The sequence below is a fragment of the Lygodium microphyllum genome, chromosome 1 (genome assembly GCF_053477565.2).
Source record: "Lygodium microphyllum isolate KBCC chromosome 1, Lygodium_microphyllum_v1.1.10, whole genome shotgun sequence".
Taxonomy (NCBI): domain Eukaryota; kingdom Viridiplantae; phylum Streptophyta; class Polypodiopsida; order Schizaeales; family Lygodiaceae; genus Lygodium; species Lygodium microphyllum.
Window position 1 is genome coordinate 199,087,743 of NC_141135.1, and position 24,781 is coordinate 199,112,523.

Sequence of the window (24,781 nt, forward strand, 5' to 3'; positions counted from 1 at the left end):
ATTGTTCTGCAGAAATGATGATCCAGACACAAGGAAGGGAGAGGAGAACACTTTTCAACCTTTGCTTAGGCATGCTTGGGAGTCACCTTGAGGATATATCAGACGACCTTGGTTCAATTGCTGAAATTTTACCAGCTGCTGCAAAGGTCCTTTTGCCACATATTGCTTTCAAAACTTTCTGAAGTGCTCTGAATGTTAAAAGGACTATGACCTTGATTCTGCTTATGAGCTATGCTTCTATCAACTGGACAAATCCTTTTCATTTTCATGCAGTTATATTCTGGGCTTTACAAAAGCATGTGCTTGATTCAACTTTATGCTTTCGCAAAAGTGCGCTTTCTCTTCCTTAAGATACAGCTTTTAGGACCTTGTCCGGTGTGAATTAAACATGGATAGATTTAGTGCAGTAGAAGCTCAAGGAGAATCTTCACGGTGTTTGTTCCTTTTTTAAAAGGGAAAAAAACAGGAGCTTAATAAGCATCGGCCTAGTGGTGCTCTTAAAAAAAGCATGACATGAAACTTAAGCATGCAAATCTGTAAATTATAACCGATTAGGGGATCTGAGTTGAGGTTGATTAATTGATGCAAAAGCACAAGTTTCAAAGTGCCTGCTGTATTGCTGAGTATAACTTTAAACTATGCAGTGTGCAATTTAGGAACTGTAATCAGATGTGTGTGTGTGTGGGTGGGTGGATGTATGCATGCATGCTCTTTCCTTATTAGAGGTTTGAGGATGAGGAGGGTAGACCCAAAAGGGGGTTATATAAAGATTTAGGTGCCATAGTGAGATACTGAGGTGATTGAGAGAGTTAAGAGGTTATGCCTATCAGATTTCTGATATGAATGAACCTTAGGAAAGTGCTTTCTTGGCATTGTTGAGTTTGATCCAGGTGTCCATTCCAACTACCCTCTTGAGACGACTTCCATAGATGCCTTCCATTTCAGTTATGATTGGTTGATGCAAAAGCAAAAGTTTTCAAAATATTTATGGATTGGTAGACTGTAGCTCTTGGATGAAACTTGCCACTATTTACCCTGCAGTGTGCAATTTAGAAATTACCATTATATGTACAAGAGAAGGGGGAGATCACCCGTGACAAACGAGGACGTAATTTTTAATTAAATTCACTCTTTGGACACTTAAGTTGTGCACATGTGAGTGCACATTGAGATTAAGTTAGACGTGTCACAATGATAGATTATCCTAGCCTTGCGATGGATGACATTGGCAAAAGAAGTTGGGACATGTGCTAATGGGTTATACCTAGGATAGATTTTGGTCAAGGACATTGAATTTCCCCTTGGTAATGACTTTTGGTGTCATAGGAATTAGAGATTTGAATGATTTAATGTCCTCGACTAAGATTTGTGGAAAGTTTCAACACTTTCAGTTGCTCGTTTTTGCATGTGGAGACCCCAATGAAAGCGGAAATTTGCCGAGTGTCAAAGTTGGGTGAGTTTTGGGTTGCATATAGGTGCGTCTTTCATGTTGGGCTGTTTTTCTCCCATTCTAGGCTGTTTGGGGTGGATCCAAGGATGGAGAACCCAATTGTGAGTAGGGAGACAGTTGTTGAAGCTTTAGGACAGCAAGGCAACCTGATCAGGGTCAGATTTTGAGGTGAACAGTAGAAAACCCAAAAAATGAGGTCATTGACAGTTTGTTGGTGCCAAAATTCGGGTTTCAGACAACAGCAAAACCCTACAAACTAGTAGGTGACTTGACTTTCTCTCTCTAAACCAGGAGGGGATTGGTGTTATTGTACTTTCTTGCATAGTTGCCTGGAGTTTCAGAAACTGTGAAACATAAACACGTTTCGGAGTCGCGAAATAGAGTTTCGGCTGAGGTTGAAACGGCGAAATGAGGAAGCTATTTCTAGGAATATTTTTATATTAAACATAAATAAATGGGTAATACCATTTATATTGTTGAACATCTACACCAAACCACTTAAATTCCTCAACAATATAGAGTATACAGGTTTACTTTAAAAGATATTTGAGAAGTATACATGATTCTACCAAAGATTTAAGGCAGTAAGACTATAAAATCATAATCCATGAGTTTAAAAAACTTTTAAGATCAAGATTTAGAAGTTAGAATCTTATATAAAGACTACAATATGCCATGGCCCATAAATGATGATGACATATGTCAAGATTGAAGACTCAACAATCGTAGAGAGATCAATCTATATTTCAGTGTACTACAAATTCAAGCAATACAAGTTAAAGAAATATTGAAAGGGGTGCCATTTTTGGGGCCAATCATGTGTCGGCTATCCAAGATTAATGTAGTGATGTAATTATTTTCAGATTTGTGAAATTTATTGCTTGCTGTAATTTGTGATAAATCAAGTCATTCATTACTCTTGCCAAGAAAGAGGCCGGTTTCATGGTTCCATTGCTGAGATACAACTCCTCCCTTGAGTAGACGGACAAGAGGCACTCGTGTACAAGCCATAGAATTTGCATTCTTGCTTGAAATTATGATCAGCTGAGTGCATTACAACAAGCATGTCATCATACTCTAGTGAAATGGGGTCAAGTCATGATGATACTTTGCAATATGAAGGTACACAAAGTGCTGGGGGAAATGCGATGCCTAATCTTGGAACAGGCATGCAGCATGGGCAGCATGCTGACAATGTTGGTTTTGACCAAGAAGTTGTTGATGACCAGCAAGAAGATGACAACGAGAAGGATGATCGATTTAAGGTTCAATTAAGGACACTTGTTGATCTCTTTACATAGTTAGCAAAGAATTGTTGATCTTGAATGCTCCTTTGAAGGGCAACAAAGGCAAGACGAAGTCATCTTCTAAAAGTTCGAGACATCATGAAGAGCCACTTCAGTTGCAAGATGCACACAATCTTGGCAATGATCAAAAGCAAATGATGCTAGGGGGCAAGTACTGCAAATGCCAGGCAAACTTGGTAGTGCTAATCCAACAAGTTTTGGACAGCAAGGCATGCATGCTGATATGGGGCACTTGGGATACCTTGGAGGTGGATCTATTTTCCATGCAATGGCTAGTCAAGGACCATCTATGGGTATGTATGGCCGGAATCCTTTTGGTATGTAGCAAGTACAATGCATGGAATGCCAGGCCCAATGTACTTGGGTATGGCAAGTGGAATGCAAAACCTCGTGTATAATAGTGTTTGCATGATGCCTAGGGCACAAAGTGGCATGTTTGGTAATGCATTTGCGAACCCTAGTGTATTTGGGGCTCATGGAATGAGTGGTTATGCAAATGCTCCATATAGTTTGGTCATGAGGGAAATATAGGTATTTGAAGGTGGACAACATTGTTTATGCTGTCAAAACCCTAATTTACAGCAAAAAGTAGGGCTTCTCCACCACCACAAAGTTTCTATCCATTAAACAAAAGCCCAAAGATCAAAGCAATTGTTGGAAATCAAGTATTTATAGCAGATTTGATGAAGATTGGACATCCACATTGAAGTTGACTGTAATACCCCGCCCGTGCTCCGCATGGGAACTCCCCCCCTTTGACAATTAAAATTAATTGATTTTTTTTTCTTACACCCCCCCTGTCAATGCCGACAGTTGGCGAAAGGAGGGGGGAGATAGCGTGATGATGACGAATGTGGAGAAGAGGAAGACGACGTGGACGTCAAGGGGGAGGAAGTAGGTGATGATGATGGACAGGAAGGAGAAGACGGTAGTTGATGTGGAGGAAGGGGAAGATGACGGGGAGTAGTCGGAGATGACGAGGAGGATGACATTAATGATGAAGATGACGATCAAGCAAAGGACGACGCTGATGAAGTTGATGGGGGGAGGAGCACACATGTGCTATCTCTTTCCCCTCGATAATAACACCACTCTCCTCTCTATATACCCCCCCCCCCCCCCCCCCCCCCCCCCCCCCCCCCCCTTGCTAGCCTGTGAGTAAGAGAGAGAGAGAGAGAGAGAGAGAGAGAGAGAGAGAGAGAGAGAGAGAGAGAGAGAGAGAGAGAGAGCGAGAGAGAGAGAAAACCTCCCACTGCTCTTCCCCTCCTTAGAGGGTGGCCACATACGCTTTTCTTTTTCTTAGTGTATTCCCTATCCCGCAAGCTGACTTTCCCCCAATTGTTTCCCTCTCTCTTAGGCAAGAGATTGTTGAAAACCCTACGAAGGATGCGCCTAGGAACAAGGAAGATTGGGAATGGCCCTGAAGCGAAGGATATGGAGTGCAGGAGCAAATCCCATAATCCGCAATGAAGCCTCGGACGAGGACGTCACTGCCAATCCAATTGCGGTACCGGTTGTAAGTAATGCATTTTCAAATTTACGGATGCTTGCTTTGATTTTCGCATGAGATGCATTAGACCCGTACTATGCCACACAAGGATAGTTTAACTGAAAGGATTAAGTTCATCCCAAATATTCGAAAGATGCAGTTTGCAAAGTACTCGTGTCAAGAAAAGAAAAACCGCGACTAGATATTATAAAATTCATGCATAGCATAAATAGTATATAAAGTTTCAAGGTATTGTTGATTCTCCCTTCTTACAAATTAGTAGTAATGTTTTTCACCCCATTGAAGGTATGTTGTAGCTTGCACGCTTGATGGATTGCATGGTAGGCAGCCTAGCCTAAAGAAAATCCATTCCCGAAAACTCTAAGATCTTTGCTCAAGCTCTCGCTAATATCTTGAACTGTTAGTTCATTGGGATCTTGATGTTGTGCATAGTTAACACAAATAATGACCATAAGGATTAAAACTGCCTTGAGATCCGTCCGATAGCAACTGCATTTATCAATCCAAATTTAGGGATTGGGCTAGATACAAACAACTCCGGGCCTCAAAGGCATGTAGAGAGCTCAAGGGGTTAGGAAAACCCGAGTCAAGGGAAAGACCGATGCTTTTGTACTTGTTGGGAAGAAGGCTAGGATATCGATCAATGTAAATGATTAATAGAACTTATGTCTTGTACAGTGTTTGAAACCGTAACATATGTCTTAGCCGAAAGAGGAGAGTATTAAGTAAATTCTACACAGAATCGCTCTTCGATTCCAAGGGGGAGAGCAAATACACGATGTAAAGTTTATCGCGTCTATTCTTGCAATGTTTGGAAAAGGATACCATTGTTTTTGTTGATTGATCAAATAACGTCCTAAATGCTTTTGCATTAAACTGATTGTTGGGATGTGATTTGGATGATTATTCCAAGTGCTTGTGTTTGATGGTAAAATGCATGGCAAGGGTCAGTGATGACAAGTTGCCATGGGGAATAAAGGAATGTTTTTTTGGAAGATGACACTAGGCTGATTGCCTTGATTGTGCTTGATTCTTAATTGGATTAATTAAGAAAGGATATTTTGCGCGGGTGGATCATCTTGGATCATCTCCAAGGTCACACTACGCTTCAACACGAGAGGGCACTGCTCGATTCATGGGCTGAAGGTCGAGTGGTGAAAAGGCCAACTACGGAAGTTGTCTCTCTCTCCTAGGTCTCTTGGGGTCAGGTGGAGCTCTGGGCACCCCTTGCTTAGTCCAGAACGGAGTTGAAGTCTGCCGTGAGCCCAATGTTTGTGGCGTTGGAAGATCCTATTCTAGATAATGGATGAAAATTATGGTGCTATGTGATTTGGACCAGGGACTTCTGTTGGATAGAAGGATACATAATTTCTCCTGTATGGGCAGGAGACAAAGATTAACTTGAAGATAAGTTAAGGAACTTGTTTGTCAAAAGGACTGCTTGCTCTGTTTTTGTGTTTGTGTTGTAAATTACGTGAACGAACCCTGTTTCCTAAAGGCTTAATTAAGGAAGCTAGTTTTAAATGTCACACGTAATTGTGGTAGGACCTAATTAGAAAACTAAAGCTATCAAGGGAAGCGGGTAGGCGGAACCCTCGACGGATCGGTCCTACAGCAAGGTGGTCCCAGAGAACTAAGAGGCTTCTCACAAGGTTTTATCATTGTCCGACCTTTAGGTATTGTTAAGTTAGAACCCAATTCATACCGTTTTAAGGGACCGGAATGGGACTATGCTCTACGGGTAGAGAGGTTAAGCGGCGCATCCTTCTCGTTTCCTATTCTCTTTGAACCAAGTGCGGCATGGGTTAGCTTCGGCTTGGGTATCTCTGCGTAAAGTAGGATGTCCAGGACCTGACGCTGAAATACTGTCAGGAGACCTTGACCACTAGGGACCCAAGTTTCAGATTGATCCTAGCAGGTTCGGCCGTGAACGTTCCGTTGTGAGGCAAACTCGGGAAACCCTAGGTGACAAACCCCGTAACATTCCATGGAAGTACCGAGCGGCGTTGCTTAGATTCGTCTCTTGATGGACCGCTAAAAACTTGCTTGGACAGCCGATAGGCGGCACGTTGGAACTTGATGTAGTTGGTCATCGATGAATGCCAAATGTATTGGAAATATAGAGAGATCAATCTATATCTCAGTGTACTACAAATTCAAGCCATACAAGTTAAATAAATATTGAAAGGGGCGCTAGTTTTGGGTCAATCATGTGTCAGCTATCTAAGATTAATGTAGTGATGTATTTATCTTCAGATTTGTGAATTTATTACTTGCTGTAATTTGTGATAAATCAAGTCATTCATTACTCTTGCCAAGAAAGAGGCTGGTTTCGTGGTTCCATTGTTAAGATACAACAACTCCCTTGAGTTGTCACTGCATGAGGACCCCATGGTGGAGGGATAGGGACACATGGAGCAGAGGATGGAAATCCCTACGTAGGAGTGACCCATGAAAAGTGTGACAATACACCATAAGTAGATGAAAATCCTTGCATTTGAGAGGTCATGGTGTGTGTGTATAGCTGGGGGTAGTGAGAGGGATGCCCATCATATCTATCCCAGGTGGAAAAGATATGCTTACATGAGGAAAGGTAGAGGAAACTATGTTAGAGGGTGGCATTTCTTGTAATGAAGTCCCATAGTGTGGAATGGCTTGTGGAAAAGGGTAGATGAGTGTTAAGAGGTGGAATGCTCCCTAATGAGGCACCGTGATGTGAATACGGAATAGAGAATGAGAATGTGCTAAGAATGGAGACAGAAGGTTCAACTCCCAATGTGATAGAGGTGGATGTGGAATGTAAGGTGAGGTTTTGAAATGAGTGTGATATGGCTTAAAGAGAAGAGGGTGGGATGGCAGGGAGAGAAGAAGAGTAATTGACTTGTTTAAATGAAACAAAACATGTAGGTATACCTGGTGATGAATGTCTGCTTCTTGAATCCCCCTCTATTAAGATTTACAAGTCTACTTCTCGAGTCCCCTTCTATTAAGATTTACATACATTTGACCACCATCCGGATCGTGCACACCAAAAGGCAAGACAGGAGAGGGTTTTGGTTCGAACAACTCAAAAGGGTTGTATGAAGCCGACATAAGGCTTGGCAAAGATGACAAAGATGGATCGCCAGTCGTCCTTGCACACATTTGGATCCACCGTGCATACTTCTTGAACGCTTGGTGGGCACTATGGGATCCATTTCCATGTGTACTCCTTTCCAGCGTTTCAATGGGTCAAATTTCACTACTTGGTTGAACTATATGCAGCAAGTGCTTGAGTCTTAAGGTCTTTGGGACTTTGTTGTTGGTCTTGAGCCTATGCTTGACTCTCACTCATTTTGTTTGGTAGTGGCACTTAAATCTATCCTCACAATTGGCCACCTGAGTATGATCATCTAGAGAATTCTTACCATTAACTTTGGCTAAATAGGACATGCTCTCAATCATGTTAGTTTTCGTAGGAAAAATATTATGCATGACATGTTTAGGTGGTCAAAAATAGGGTTAACAATGTAACTTGATCAACAAACATACAAAATTGAAGATATTACGTATATCATGCTCTTTTGAGCTTATTAGCTTGTATTCCTTGAGCTCAAGATCCCTTGGAGAGGCAATAAAGGATACTGTAAGGCTTTCACCCTGATTACATCCGTTTATGGAGAGCTTGCAATGCCACAGTCAATGTCGAGCTGATGCAAGGTTTGCTTCTTGAGTTTCACTCTCAATTATAGCACTTCCCTCTTGCATCGGAACACTGGAGTCATTTCATCGATCGCTATGCGGCCCGAGATCGTACTTGGCGTATAAACATCGATTTTGAGCTTCAGGAGTTTTCCATTAAGAAAGGGGATGATTTGAAAGTTAAGTTGGCCGAATATCGGCGGTTACTAATCGAGTTTGCTACTACTAGCTGTTTGAAGTCAGAGGATGATCAAGGTTATGTTCTTCTTGAACAAGTTACTCGACAAATACTTCCATTTTATCCAGTACATTATCTCACTGTCTAGATTGCCGATCTTCTACGAGTTTGAGTGTCAGTTCTTGCGTTACGTGAGGCTACATAATCAAGTCCACAAGAAGTCCTTCACTTACATCTATTTAGAGGAGCGAGAGTGGGTTGCCTCTTCTTCGGAAGGGAAAACCAACAGTGGCAAGAACTCATAAGATACGAAAGCAAGCCAAAATAAGGGCGACACCACTTTCTCCGACGAAAACAAAGAACCTCAACCTCTTTGGCAGCAAATTCCTAAGAAAAATAGGTTTCGCACTCACTGCTAGAGGTTGGGTGTGACATTAATGTGACATTAAAAGTAAATCTAGGGGAACATGCACGAGAATGACCGTCCGGGCTCTTGGGCGCCCGAACGGGGTTAAGGGGAGCCTAGAGAGTAAGAGAGTCCAAGAATAGTAGGACTCACAAAAAGTGGACGGCTGACAGAGGAAACGGGGAGAGAGGTGCCAGCACTTATCTAGGCGTGGTTGGGAGGAGAAGAAGGACTCGTGCTCACCGATTGGGACTGTTAATTTTTCTCTTCGGGCTTCATCGTTTTCTGTCTTGGCCTGAGTCATCTTTCATTGGAGGATTCATTAGGGGACTAGATAAAGCCTGTAAAAAGGAAGTAAAACGGAGTTTACCTAAGACGCTGGAAGAGGCAATTAAATTTGCATTAATTCATGAAGATAGTATGCGTCCAGGTACACTCACTAGTCTCACTGATACGGAGCCCAAGTCTAAGGAATTGGAAACCTCAAAATTTGTGGGCAAATTTAAAAGGAAAATGCCATTCTTTAAGGGTAAAAAACAACCCTTTGAAAAGAAACCATATATGAGGCCAAAGTTAAGTCCTGATGACTTTGATAAGGCCAAAAAAGAAAAGTTGTGTTTCAATTGCCTATCCCCTAACCATGCTGCTTGGAATTTCCCTCAAAATAAAAAGGGGGAAGACAAAGGAAAGGATAAGGACAAGGGCAAGGGAAAAGAAAAACAAATCTATGTAGTGCAGACCTTAGAATTAAAGGGCCATGAAAAGTACAAATCTTTAGAGGTCTTGCACATGGATGTACAACATAAGTGTTGTATGTCAACTTCTATGTGGCAACCTACTTTTGGGCCACATGATTTACTTAGAGTACATGGATTGATAGCTGGAAAAAGGATTAGAGTCATGATTGATGACTCTGCCACACATAATTTTATAAATTATGCACTTGTCAAAAAATTGAAACCTCCCCAACAAAAGAGTGGGCATCAATATGTTGTTCGTATGATGCAAGGCCAAGACAATAAAATATGGGATACAATGGTATCCAATTTGGAAATTGAAATTCAAGGATATAAAGATAAACTTGATTTCCAAATAATGAACATGGAAAGAGCTGATATTGCTCTAGGGAGGGAGTGGCTATGGGGATTGGAACCATCCTTAAAACGTAGTTACCATCATAATACACTGGAATTTGAAAGGGATGGTAAGACTTTTGTCATTCAAGGTGAACATGAAGTATGTGATAATCCTTTGCTGTGTTCTACTGAAGTTCAGAAGCTGATAAAGAAGGAAGTTTGTGAGGTATATATGTTATGGTCTCTTCCTGTATAGAACACTTTTACTTTCTATAATATAAAGCAACAATTTTCTTATGTTTGTGAGTTGAATGTTAATAATGAATTAAGTAGTTTGTTAAATGATTTTAAAGATGTGTTTCCTTCTGATTTACCAAGTGGCCTTCCACCAGATAGGGGTGATATAAATCACCCAATTGATATAAATAAAGATACACACCCTATTTCTAAACCACTGTATAGGTTAAGTGAAACACAGCATCAAGAAGTTGAAAGACAAATTAAGGATTACCTAAATAAAGGGTTTATTCAACCCAGTAATTCACCTTGGGCTTCACCAATTTTATTGGTAAAGAAAAAAGACGGTTCTATGCGACTTTGTGTTGACTATAGAGCACTTAATAAAATAACGGTGAAGAATAAATTTCCTATGCCCAGAATGGAAGATCTTTTTGATCAATTACAAGGAGCAAAATTCTTCACAAAGATAGATTTAAGATCAGGTTATCACCAAGTAAGAATTAAAGCACAAGATGTTTCCAAGACAACATTTCGTACTAGATACGGACATTATGATTTTTTGGTGATGCCTTTTGGCCTCACTAATGCACTAGCTACCTTTATGAAGCTGATGAATAGTGTTTTACGGCCCTATCTAGGACATTTTGTAGTAGTCTTTTTGGATGATATCTTGATCTTTAGTAAATCAAGAGAAGAACATTTGGAACACTTACAATTAGTATTCCAACTGTTAAGAACGCATTCCCTTTATGCAATGAAAACTAAATGTGAATTCTTTGCACAAGAGGTCAAATATTTGGGGCATATTATCTCGAAAGAGGGAATCAACATGGATCCAGAAAAAATAAGGGCAATTATTGAATGGCCACCTCCAAGGAACCTAGAAGAGCTGCAGATCTTCCTAGGTTTATCTGGATTTTATCGTAGATTCATTCGAGATTATGCCAAAATAGCTGTTCCAATGATAGACTAACTTAAAGAGAAAGGAAAAAGTTTTAATTGGGGAACAGACCAAAATGAAAGTTTTCAAAAACTTAAGGTAGCTATTGCTACAGCTCTAGTATTATTAATAGTGAATCCCAATAAACCATTTGTGGTTGAAGCTGATGCCAGTGATAAGGCGATAGACGCGGTCTTATTACAAGAAGGTCGACCAGTTGCTTTTGAAAGCAAGAAATTAGACCGTGCAAAACAGAATTATTCTGTTTATGAGAGGGAGCTGTATGCAATAGTACATGCAATGAAGAAATGGAGGCACTATTTGTATGGTGCCAAACTTTTGATTTTATCGGATCATGAAAGCATTAAGTGGCTTAATGATCAACCGGATTTACACGGGCGTAAAGCCAGATGGGCCGAACTCCTCCAAGAGTTCGACTATGAGATAAGATATAGAAAAGGAAAGTATAATATAGTAGCTGATGCACTCAGCAGAATGCCCATCATTAATGAATTGAGTTTTACTCAGTTCACTTCCAATTTGCTTGAATCTTTAAAAGGGAAATGCCAGGTTGATCCGGCATATTTCAACATATGGGAAGCAATAAAAAATGGGGATCCAAATGAAAGTGCTTCTACTGAGGAAGGAATATCTGAGGATGTTCAACAAAGAAATGGAGCATCAGGGTTGCTTAAACTGGATTCAAGTGGAAGAATTTTACCATTGATAATGGTTATTTACTCTACAAGGGTAGGGTATGTGTCCCGAAAGATACAGAAATAAGGCGCCAGATACTCTTTGAGTGTCATGATACCCCTAGTGCGGTACATCCAGGAGTTAATAAGACTTATAGTCTTATTAAAAGGCAGTTCTATTGGCCTAGAATGAATAAGGACGTCCTTGACTATGTGGTCAAATGTAATAAATGCCAGGTTAATAAAGCTGAAAGATTAAAAATGGGAGGACTTATCCATCCACTAGAGATTCCTTCGGGAAAATGGGAGAGTATATCCATGGACTTTATTGTTGCTTTACCTAGAACACAGAGGGGGCACGACTCTGTGTGGGTAATTGTGGATAGGTTAACCAAAATGGCTAGGTTCATTCCAACTTCAACTGATGTTAAAACACTAGAATTGGCTAGGTTGTTCGTAGAGAACATATACCGATTGTATGGCCTTCCGGCAAATATAGTTTCTGATCGGGATAGAAAATTTGATAGCCATTTTTGGCGTGCGGTATTTAGGAAATTGGATACTAAACTTAGCATGAGTACGGCGGATCATCCGCAAACTGATGGGCAAACTGATGGGCAAACTGAAAGGGTTAACCAAATTCTTGAAGATATGCTTAGGGCATATGTAAGTAAAAGGCAAACTAATTGGGAAGAGTATTTACCGATAGCAGAGTTTGCATGTAACAGTGCCAAGCACTCTTCCACTGGATATAGTCCATTTATGTTAATGTATGGGTTTCAGCCCAGAGCTCCTTTTGCAGTAGGACTGCATAAGGAAAAGGTTCAGACAGCTAAAGACTTTTTGGAGGATATGAATAGTATGTTAAAATTTTCTCAAGAAAATATTAAAAAAGCTCAAAATTGAGCTAGAGCATATGCAGATCCTCACCGAAGAGACATCTCCTTTGAAGAAGGAGAATTGGTCTATCTTAAGGTGCCTGAACAAACTAAAACTATGAAAAAGGGACAATGTCCAAAGCTTTCACTAAGGTATTGTGGTCCTTTCATAATACTTAAAATGGTGGGAGAATTGGCTTACAAGCTCCAACTACCTGCTGGTAGTAAAATACATCCAGTTTTTCATGTAAGTAAATTAAGGAAGAAGCTGGGTGATTTGGATAATCTAATCTTAAATGATGATATTGAGGAGCTATTCAATGACCAATCTAATCCACATGAACCAGAAATAATATTAAATGTTCGTAATAGACGAACAAGGAATACTATTTATCAAGAATGTTTGGTTAAGTGGAAAGATTGTTCAGAAGAAAGCTCAACATGGGAGCGAGTAAGTACTTTAAAGAAAAGGTTTCCCGATTTACAGTTAGACCTTCCGAGTATCGTTTTCGAGGATGAAACCGATTCTTAAGGGGAAGGAAATGTGACATTAATGTGACATTAAAAGTGACATTTAATGTAACGTTAAGGTCACAAATATTGAATGTGACATTAAAGTGACATTTAATGTGACATTAAGGTAAATCTAGGGGAACATGCACGAGAATGACCGTCCGGGCTCTTGGGCGCCCGAACGGGGTTAAGGGGAGCCTAGAGAGTAAGAGAGTCCAAGAATAGTAGGACTCACAAAAAGTGGACGGCTGGCAGAGGAAACGGGGAGAGAGGTGTCATCACTTATCTAGGCGTGGTTGGGAGGAGAAGAAGGACTTGTGCTCACCGATTGGGATTGTTAATTTTTCTCTTCGGGCTTCATCGTTTTCTGTCTTGGCCTGAGTCATCTTTCATTGGGCCATGTGGACTAGGAGTGTCGTATCAAGGCCCAAGGTCTTTCTCCTAGAAAACCACAACAGACTACTATGACTACACAGTCTAGTGGGGCAACATCTCTCGTTGCTGCCCCATCTACTTCTTCAACTCCCATGGCTGCTAGACATGTGGTATACGGATAGGTTCAGGCCATCCTACTCTACACTTGAGGGGTTGACTGATTGGTTTGCTAGCACTAATCCTGTCGCACTCTACGTATCCATTCCTAGGAACTCCATTGCACCTTCTAGGCCTTCTTTCCCATCTCGCCGTATGCAATGTTGGCCACACACTTAGTTCTTCATTTTCAAGTCTTCCATTGCATTTACCCATATATATACATTTGCATTATTGCACTTATTCATTCAGTTTATTTTTCATTTCAGTTTTGTTTTTCTTTTTACAATCTCTCACTATTGACCTATGTGATTGTAGATCTTACTTCTTACTCTCTTGTATAGGCTTTGTTTTCAGTGCAGGGCTAACATACAAGTTTGGCTAGTCCTGTCTGGGCTGAAAACATGGGATACCTACCATTCCATTCATGGTTTTATCTTCCTAGGAACTTTGTTTTCTACTAGCATGGAGGCTTCCCCTTCCGAGGCAGATCATATAGCATCTCTCTTGATGCTATCATGACGGTGACTTCTACCTTACTCTTCTGGTCGGGATACTTGTTTTCATCATGGTTCTCGGCACCACATGAAGACCGAGATTTGGCTTCTCTTTCTCCTTCGGCATCGCCATTCCAGGTTGAGAGGGGGTTCCTACCCTTCTTGGTATTCTACAGGTTTTGGCACTTGTTTTCAACATTGGAAACCCCCCCTCCCCCCCCTCCTTGTTGTACCTTCACCCTTTGCATCGCGTGATTTCATCATCTTTGTACTAGGACGCTTGGGCAAGTGAACAATTTTCCCATGAGGGACATTAACTAAGTGGCTCCTACTGCATGAGCATTTCACAGCATGCAGCATACTTATTGTGCAGAGCACCACTAGATGGATCCTAAGCGTGTTTTACCGGCGGTTTGTATACGACACCACCATTACTTCATCACCATTTCGTCATCGTTGACATCCTTGAGTGGATGGGTAGCTTGTTTGTTTTATGATGGGTTGGACCTAACCATCCCCTCTCATTCTCCGATCTTTTTCTCAATCGACTGCAAACCATCTCTTACTCACAAAAAAAAAGTTCATTGTAGTTGCATTCGTCTTTGTAGGGCTTGGTAGGCCACTGGGTAGCCAACATGCACCCTTTTTCCAATACCCTGTTCTCTTTGGGGTGACTATTTGGACTCCCTCGGTAAGATAACCATCGCTTTTGTAGTCTTGGTAGGCCACTGGGCAGCCAATGTATATCCTTTGTTCAATGCCCTAGTTATTTTGGGGTGGGACACCTTGGGTAGACTGGGTTTGCATTCTTTTCTCACCCTGTTTTGGGCTTGAGAGAGGGTGTTGAGCTAAGAAATGCATTCCATGCTGATTGGCCACTTAAATAGCCCCAAAACAAGCTTAAAATAATGAAAACCCTAAAACGGGAAGCGGTTCGAGAGAGTTCAATGAAACCCTAATTTGGGAGGGTCTATCCTCATCTCTAAATAGATAGGCTGCCCCCATTCAATCTTATCTCTTCTGTGCAAGTTTCTCACCCTTGTGCGTAGATCTTAGCCATTAGTCTTTCACCACATGGCGGTCTATCCTTCGCGACTATTGCCATCACCTCGTTTGCTCCGCTATTGCAGCGTTTTATTGTGGCGTTCCATTGCTGAATTTTACTGCGACGTTCTACTGCGGTGTTTTATTGTGGCGTTTTACTACTATGTCTTACTGCCGTGTTTTACTGTGGCATTCTACTGCTATGTTTTGCTGCTTCAGCCACATCATTAGGGATCATCCTCCATAGTCGCCCCAGTCACCTCACACTATGGTGATCAATGTTTGGTGTTTCTCTCACTCTATCACTCTGACTGGTGGTCACAGCACTTAGGATCCGTCTTAGGTGGACGTCACTCTCCAACACACTGCTCTACCCTTGGACACATTGTATACTCTTACATTCATTTACAATATTCATTCACTTTAGAGTGTTTTGAGTTTTGCGTGTAGGGTTTGAGTTTTACTTTCTGTGTTTGTGTTTGTCTTGTTGTGCTTCTGTTGTGGTTGTACCGTTTGTGTTTTCTTAGTGCAAACCCTAGCAGTATCTCCACACTCTTTTTCACACTTGGAAGCTCAAAAATAAAATCCATAGCAATGCTTTGCTAAGGCGTTTGGAATAGACAAGGGTAGTAACAAACGCGACATCTTTTGTCTATCATTCTTGACCTTTTGATATAGGATGCATGTCTTGAGAAACTGCTCTACATCATGCCTCAAAACTGGCCAATGAAAGAAATGTTTTATTGCTTTGATTGTGGTATTAATACCTCTATGTCTTGCATATGGAGGAGCATGACTTTCAGTAATCACTCTAGGCCTCAATTGCTTTGTGACATATAGTCGTCCATGCATCATTAGAAATTCATCTCTTAGCTCAAAGTGCTCATATCTCTGGCCATTGCAAAGCTGATCATAAACATTAGCAAAGTTTGAATTAGCAACATACTGCTCTTTCATGGCATCCAACTTAGTATGATAAACCATGCTGATGGCTGAAATTTGTGGCTTATGTGACAGTGCATTAGCCACAACATTCTTTTTACTATCAATATATCCAATCTAAAAATGAAACATAGAGAGAAAATTTGCCCATCTCGTATGCTTCTTTGATAACCTTGTCTATGTCGAAAAGTACCTCAATCTTTGATGGTTTGTCTGCATTGTAAAATCAGTCCCTAACAATTAATGCTTTTATATAGACAGTGTATGAATTACAGCCAAGAGCTCTTTTTCATAGACTTGCTAATTCCTCTTTGCACCATGGAGAAGATGGCTCTCATAAGCTACAACTTGGCCATCCTGCATTAGAAAAGCCCGAATGTTGTTTCCAATACATCACATTGAATCACAAATGATCTTTAGGTCTTTCAAGTAGTAGCTACTTGGAAACAAGCTAATCTCTTGATTTTTGTTGTATATTTCTTTGAGGCGAAAGTATATCACTTGTTTGATCCTTGGATGAACAAGGTGATTGTTCGGAGGGATGTCGTTTTTTATGAGAGGGATATTGTTCAGCCCATTGCATTGACCTTTGAGCCAATTCCTCCATCTACTATATTGGAGATAGTGCCATTTGAGCTAGTTTGCTACTCGCTTCTAACCCACTTGCAAAAGCTTTAGCTCCTAGGGTCCCTCCATGAGAATTATTATCTCAATACTATGAGCAAACCATGCGGGGTTCGGGGATTCTTTCATTGGATTCTATTTCAGGGGGTCCTCAAAGATCTATCCGACTTGCAATCTAGTATCTCATTTGTGTCTATCTTTACGGCTTGCCCTCGAAGATCTACACGGCTTGCACCTAGCATCTCATTTGTGTCTATCTTTACTACAGATTATATAGCACCTTTTGAGCGAGAGAGTTTGTAGGAGGCTCTAAAGCATCCCTAATGGCAAGAGGCATGGAAAAGGAGCTTGAGCGCATTGGCAAGAATGAGACTCGGACTTTGTGGTGGATCGTCCGAGAAGTCATTGAAACCAAGTGGATTTTTAGGGCTAAATTGAAAGCTAATTGAACATTAGACAAATACAAGGCTTACCTTGTTGTGCAAGGTTTTCGACAAAAACATGGCATAGATTATGAGGAGACCTTTGCACCTATTGCATGGTTGGCATCATTCCGTCCGTAGGTTATACTAGCTATTGAAGTAAATTTTACATATAAGTTTGGGTCATAAGGGGTAGAATGGTAACCATGAGTTCAAAGGAACTCATCCATTCTATGGAACTAGGAGTGTGGTTCTTGCTTGAGCCTATAAAGAGCTTTCTACAAATGTAAGGCCTTATTTTTACGGTCCGTAGAAGGAAATCTAGGAGGTTGCTCCACATAGACTTTCTTCTCCTAGTAACAGTTTAGCAAGGCACTTTTGACATCCATTTGATAAAGCAACCAACTATGATGAGCTTATATATTGATGATCTATTTATCATAGGCTTAGATTTTACCCAACTTTGTTCCACATTCAAGATGATTGAACTTGGTCAATTGTCCTATTTCTTGGAGATGGAGGTAGTTTGATCAGGGATCATACTTTTGTCTCACAGTAGACATACGCTCTTCAGTTAGCAGTATTGCACCGATTAGAATGGCATGTGGCCATGCCTCTTGGTTAGTTGACTCATACTAGGCTAGATCTTGTATACTCGGTTTCTTTACTTAGTTAATATTTCAATGTACCTAAGATGTCACATTGGATTGTGTATTTTTGTGTATTAAGATATGTTTGAACTTTGGTGTACTTATTCTTATAGAATGACTTATGGTCATAGTTTGCTTTTGGAGGGATATACCAATTTAAACTAGGCAAGTGATCCCAATACTTGGCATTTCCACGGTAGCTACATTTTCTCTTTGGACACAACTTTTGTTTCTTGGTTAAGCCACAAACCTTTTGGACACAACTCCCATTTCTTGGTTAAGCCACAAACAAGAGATGGTCGTTGCTTCACAACTGAGGCAAAGTATTGGGCCCTCTTTGCTGATACTACAAAGTCTTTTTACTTGGGGAGCTTGCTTGTGGCCCTTCACTTTCCATGTGCTTCACCAACTATCCTCTATTGTGATAACCAGAGGATTATTACACTAGTTGGTAACCCATATTGCTTCATCAACTGTCCTCGACTACATGGTGGTATACACTATCACTTTACTAGAGAGTAGGTTGAGCTTGGAACCATTTGCTTAGAGTTTGTGCCTCTATTGGGTGATTTCGTAGACATTTTGACCAAGCCAGCCAACTATATGATTCTTCAATACCTTCTGTTTGGGATTGGTATAGGTGCACCCTTCCCTATTACTTCAAATTTATGGGGAGGGTAATTTTCTTTGGCTTTTCCTTCCACTTTGAGAGAGAGCGGCCTTCCTCTCTTGAGGGTAATAGGATTTTGGATCATTTATTGCTTTATATGTAGTTATCTTTATAAGTTTATCATTATCTGCATCTTTTGGATAACTATTATTATAAAAGGGTGCTTGGGCAAGTGAACAATTTCCTTATAAGGGCACTATCCAAGTGGTATCCTTGCATAGCATTTTGAGATTTCCCTTGCCTCTTGCATTACCCTATGCATTGGTATTCTATCCTTCTAAACATGCATTTGTGTGTATTTATCCCATTTTAGTCAAAGAGTGGCGGACTCTGGATCCACCATATTTGCAACATCTCACATGGCAGTCTTCATTTGCTTGCTTCCATCTATCTTTTTTGCTTGTCTACATATTCTCAATAGCTTCTTCATAGCTTTTTCCTTCCTCAATGATATCTAGTGGTGGTTATTTTTATGAAGGACTCGGATTCAACCATCCCTTGTATTCTCTCCTAGGGGCATAAATTACTCAATAGGACGAATACTATTTGAAAACCCATACTTAATACTAAATCAAATCAAAGGATAAAAGCTCTTCAAAAAAGAGAGGAAAAAAAAGAAAAGAAAAATCCATTGTGGTTCCAAACACCTTTCTAGGTCTTGGTAGGCCTTTGGGCAACTGATAAGCATCCTTTGTCCAATGCCTTGGCCTCTTTGGGATGATCACTTAGGCTCCCTTGGTAAGTTAACCATTATCTCTATTGTCTTGGTAAGTCATTGGACAGTCGATGTGCACTCTGTTTTGAAGCCTTGATTGCTTTGGGGAGAGACGCTTTGGGATAGAAATAAATAAGCATATGGGCTTAGGCTAGTTGTCATGAGGACGTGAAATTCTAATGCTTTGCTTAGCATTCGATTAAAAGTTAATCAAATGTGCAAATGTGACTTGTATATGCGAGATACAAGTTAATTATTTTGTAATGTAGAACCCAAGACCTCAAGATATTAGTTGGTGCCAAAGACAAAAGTTGGAATAATATACGCTTGAGAGGTACTAGGTGGTACTTGACATCAGAACTTGGCCTAAAACATTTAATGAGCCGTTAGTGTCAATGGTGACATCAAGAAATTGGTATTAACTAATTAATTAATACCAGTTCCAGGTTAATCAGTGCTCACGATCACTTGGGTGATAAATTGGCCTAGATAACCAATTTAATCGTTGGCACTAGATTATTTTTTTGAGCCATAAATGAATAATGTTGGAAATTGTTTGGAAGGTTGTCACTTAGCAAAACTTGCCCATGCAAGTGGAAAAAAACGTTTTTGAGGTTGGGAGGGAGAGAGCGAGGGTCATTCCAACCTTGTGCAAGTTGAGAGAGAGGGAGAGAAGGAGAGAGAGAGAAGACTGCCATTGTTGTTGCAACAATTAAGAGGCCATTTCCAGCCAGCAAGAGACACTCCAGGAGCTGTGATATGCCCTAAAGAGAGTACATCAGTAGGTGACATGAGTTTGAGGCCTGTTTCAACCAAGCAACATCATATTTGAGGTGTTCCATCAGTGAAGATAGCTTTCATGGCTGTCTAGATAGGGCAACAATTGGTTTCTTTCATATTCTCGTGAAGGAAGTTTGAATTCTCTCTTTTCTCAGCATTCTCTTTTATTGTCCAACCTATTCTCATTCTTTCTTAGCAATTTCCATTAAAATCAGCCATTTGAGTTGGAGATTTTGACTAATCTCTCTTGTAAACCCTAATTCATAGTAGAAATTAGGGTTTAACAGCCACCTCAGGAAGTGTACATAGAAATTGAACGCCTAGAGACTTAAGTTTCAGTCATTGAAATTGGGGCAATTTTAGGAGATTCAAGTGGCCATTCAACCAATAAACATTTGGGGCTAAATTTGTCGAAGAAGCACAATTGAAGGCCAATTCCTGAGCAAACCAAGGGGAAATTTGGTTTGAAGGCTTGCTGGTCATTTATGACAACAAGAGGCAATTGGAGAGTGAAGAAGATTTAGGGAACCTTGTTGTATTCCATCTAGTTATGCTTGCTAATTGTTGATTAAACAGGGCATTGCCACCCTCTCCAATAAGCAAGGATGGTTTCACTAGTACAATCCCTTACTGGTTCCAGTTTTAGGCCAAAGAGGGGATGTTGAGCTAAAAATGTATTATATGCTGACTGGCCTTTTAAAATAGCCGTAACATGCTTAATTAATTAAATAACCAAACTTTCATTTAAAGAAATGTGTTCCTAGAGAGTATATGTGTCCCATAAGTGAAACCCTAATTCGGGAGGACCCAACCATCTATAATTAGATAGGCTGCCCACCACTCAGCCTCAATCTCTGCAGCTTGCAAGTGCTTTCTCTCTGCTGCCTGCACCCCGTTTAGAGGGGATATCTCAGTTCGAGTTCTTGCTTGCTGTCCAGCCCCCTACTGCTGTTGGTGACTGATTTTCAGTCTGTTCATGTTGCTGTCCAGTTGGCAACTGCTGTGCACACTCACCAGAGCCTGTTGCCTGCTCATGTTTGTTGTGTTTTGAGCTGTACAACCAGCTGGAGGCTGTGTTTTGCTGTCTGCAATATTGCCTATGCTGCCACATCATCCTGTCTGCTGTGTTTTGCTGATCAGCTGCATCGACTGTGTGCCATGTCATGATTCATCAACAACTATTGTGTTTCTTGTCTATTGCACTGCTACCCATCTGTCAATGATCTGGCCATCATAGAGCTACATTTGCTGCTGCCAGACATTCTCGGAGGTTGCTTGTACATTTTAGGATCCATCATAGTACGACACACTCTTTAGCTCATACTCTTTGCCCCGGTCCTTGAGACACGGGAGTTTGAGGCTCAGTATCCACCTTGCATAGTGTGTTTGCTGCTTTGAGCATTGTGTTTAGTCATTATTTAGGTTTATTTATCTTCTATGTTCATTGTCTCTGTGTTACCCACCCTAACCATGTTTCTTTATCAGTTTGTGTGTTTGTTGGATGATTGTGTTTGTATTCTGTAGTTGGGGATTTCTTTACAGGAGAGAGAGAGAGAGAGAGAGAGAGAGAGAGAGAGAGAGGTGATTAAGTGATATATTATAGATGGCTTTGTTGGCAATAGCACGTCGTAGAGGATTGCTCAAAGATGACATTTTACTAGCACTTGTTGATGAATCATGGGAGATCCTTGATGTGTCAGAAGGTGCTGTTACAGATTTTGGTATTGAAAGAGCATCAAAAAGGTGCCCATCTCTGAAAGCTGTTGATATCAGGTGATCATAGGATTGTAAGAAAGCAATAATATTTGCATTCGTTGGCACATGCAAAATTCAGCTGATCATAAGATTCTAAGAAAGTAGTAATATCTGCACTCACTGTACAAAGTCACATTGCTGTGTCAAGTCATTGCTAACTGTTGTTTTTTGTTGTGGCAGTCAATGCGACTCTATAACGGAGCTATCTGTTCAAGCTTTGGTTCTTAATTGCCCATTGCTGCAGACCCTAAGATGTGGGTATGTCTTCATAGTTATTGTTGTCTTGCAGCTATAGCAGTCTTAAAATTTACTTTATCTCTGTTGACCTCTGGCAAGGATAGACCAACCCCATTATCACTTGATACTCAATCAAGACTGTATGTGCATTTCTTTTTCAAACGAGAGTTATCTTCAGCATCAAAGTACCTTATCACACAGCAATACAGGCAGACGAAGTTGCATTGAACTTGCTATGGCCTTATGGGAACAACAATATAACCAGTCATAGACTGGAGGATTGTGTCAGTGTTTAGACTATGATCTGCCGAAATTTTGGTTTTAGCCAGAACTTTCCCAAAAGGCTTGAGGATTTAAGGGTTCACAATGTTTGGGACAAGATCTAATCTATTAACAACAAAGCCCATTTAACACATTGATGTGGACAATGAGTATGTGACTAATATCATATGAGGGACAGGATCATCCAACATTGTCAATGTAGGAGAGCTAAGAATGTTTTAGGTCAGGGCTTGTGTCCTTACCATTGTGAGTGTCAACATATCTAGAGCAATAGGTTGGTGCAGAATCCCTCCTTAGACTGTGGGGCCTAGCTACAGGGCATGTTTGCCTTCATATCATGGTGTTTGCCTGTCAAGGCTGTCTCCTATGGAAAGAAGTAAGTTGAGGTCAAACTTGACACATCTTGAACATGTGTTTGGGTCTTCGTGCGAAGACAGCTTACCAGTACTTGGTCTTTTTTGATTCTGCGTCATGGCAACATTGCAGTAACTATTGAAGCCTCCATGATTTGTATGGCCTGTGAACACTTAGAATACCTTTGCAGGAAAGGTTCCTGCTGAATCTCTGAAAGTAAATTGTAACTAAGAGACATTCCCTCTATGGTCAACTGACTACACCTGTACCTACCCTACACAGTAACATAAATCCAACAAAAATGTGCTCATTACTCAATCCTTTGGTATCTTCTGGTTTAACTTTAAAGGATTCTACAGGCCTCTAGCAATATGAGTAAAGTCAATGACACTAAATTCTAGACTTGTTGATTCAGAGGAGGGAATGCAGAATTGGGTTGGGGAAGGGACCCACGCCAAGGAAGATACTGGAAAGTAGCTTAAGTGTTTCATACAATTAGTCGGGTTCTGTTTATCCTTTCCACGGAAGGATCACAGGGTGGTTGGTGCAAGCCTGTTTTCACCTTTCAAACAGTTCATTGCAAGCTTTTCATGTTTTTGAAATGCGATTTCTCTATCTCTAAGGTGATTGTTTGCATAATAAACTTTGAAAGCACAAATGGCCAACTAGCATTTTTCACATGCAGATGCATTTTTATTTAGATGTGTTGTATATGATTGATATATGTATGGCGGATGGTTTTTTTTGGTTTTGTTTTGTTTTATTTTTTGGGAGGGCTTACAAGACTGATTTACTGTTAATGGAATAACAGCAGTGTGTTTTGTTACTTTCTTTACTCTGTGCAGAGGTACAAAGTTGAGCAATGCTGCAGCAAGGAAATCACTTCATTTTTTTCTTCCAGGGCTCAATGTAGATGCGGAAGCTGAAGAAAATTGGGAAAATTTGGAATTGAAGCAAATAGGACGAGGTGCACAGGCATTGCGTTGGCTGGTGTGGGTATGTTCACTGAATTCCTGCGTTATGAATGTTTGTTTGTGTGAAGTTTCGAAGTTTCTATGTTAGTGACATTGATTGTAAAGTTATGGAGTCATTGTGCACTGCAGCCTGCAATAGACGAAGAATCACATAAGCACTTGTTGGCAGAGTGCCCTAAAGTTGCAGTAAACCCAGCAAATTTTACTGGTGCAAGCAAATCTCGTAGAGTACCATCAGAAGCTCTCCCTGGTGTTGCTTTGGACAACCAGGCTGTGCATGGTATAGACCCCTCTACATGGGCAACAAGAGCTTATATTCACAAAGAGGTCCCTGCTACATGGGCAACAAGAGCTTATATTCACAAAGAGGTCCCTGTGGGCACTGCAATTGGTGGATTGTCGATTGCCGAGCGGTTCAAACTTGCTTTTACTGAGCGAGATGAGCGCCTAGCACCAAAGAGGGCAAAAAATTTTCGGCAAAACCAACGGCGTGCTGAGAAAGCTTGGCTACAGTCAGATACAGATGCCAAGGCAGTCTTTTGGGCAGGTGTTGCACAAAGGACATTAAAGAGATAGACGCATTTAAACCTGTAAATGTTTTTGGTTTCTGATTGCGAAGCTCTCAATCCTTCATCACTTTCTTTGTAATATTATTATACCAGAGGTGTTCTGTGCACTCCTATATCAGATTTTGTTGCTTTGTGAACCCCTCTCAAGGCCTAGGCATTTCCTTTGCATGAATTTTACATTTGACATGTTGAATATTTATCTGTTCAGGTTCGTGCAGTGTTAGGCCTTGACTAAAATGAAAGCCATAATTATAAGTAGAATAGGGCTGATGTAGTGATGATTGGAAATCTCTTTAAAGTGTGCTTTCTTGGGGACCATCTGCTACACTGATGTTTCTATATGCTAAACTTTCATGCTAACAATCTCGGCTCTTGACACAAGGTAATTGGTTGGAATGTAATCGAGCAGGTGTGAGTACCACATAATCGAGGTGTTGGAATGTGATGATATCCCAAGTCTGCATTAGGACCAGGTTAGTGGCACATAATCTTGACTCCATACCTTGAATGAAAATTCACAATATCTTTCTTGTGCCTTACCCTTAATCCCCTTCTTGGGTTCTCTAAGGAGAGCCATCTCAACCAAACAACATTTAACCTATATCCTTTTATGTGATACCCTTCCACATTTTCCTTGAGGAATTGCTGTCACTTGTGACTATATAGTCACGTGGAGTGGGACGTGGTTTTAACACTTTTCAACATAGATCTTTTTCTCGATCAATATTTCCACTTAACCACATGTTCTTAAAATTATACATTCAAGTCTACGAGCTCTTGATTCTATTATGGTATATAGTTTAGGTGATTGGGTAGTGCTATATACAGTATTTGTGCTTTTAGTATCATTGGGATAATCAT

The 24,781-nt window shown here is 40.6% G+C and overlaps 1 protein-coding gene across 8 annotated transcripts in view; it reads left to right on the forward strand.

Annotated features, from left to right (window-relative positions):
* The window catches only part of LOC148042146 (RNI-like superfamily protein), a 24,864-nt gene extending 733 nt beyond the window's left edge, over window positions 1–24,131 (forward strand). Inside the window, exons 2-8 of one of the 8 annotated variants that reach the window (XM_087685680.1) lie at window positions 13–146; window positions 274–330; window positions 21,353–21,522; window positions 21,685–21,762; window positions 23,223–23,373; window positions 23,481–23,678; window positions 23,721–24,131. In XM_087685680.1, the coding sequence (XP_087541806.1) occupies window positions 13–146; window positions 274–330; window positions 21,353–21,522; window positions 21,685–21,762; window positions 23,223–23,373; window positions 23,481–23,678; window positions 23,721–23,927 (995 nt within the window). In that variant the 3' untranslated portion in view covers window positions 23,928–24,131. Of the gene's footprint in view, window positions 1–12; window positions 147–273; window positions 331–21,352; window positions 21,523–21,684; window positions 21,763–23,222; window positions 23,374–23,480 lie in introns of all 8 variants that reach the window. The other 7 variants (XM_087685667.1, XM_087685692.1, XM_087685673.1 and 4 more) reach the window with 7 other exon arrangements.
* The last annotated feature ends 650 nt before the right edge of the window (window positions 24,132–24,781 follow it).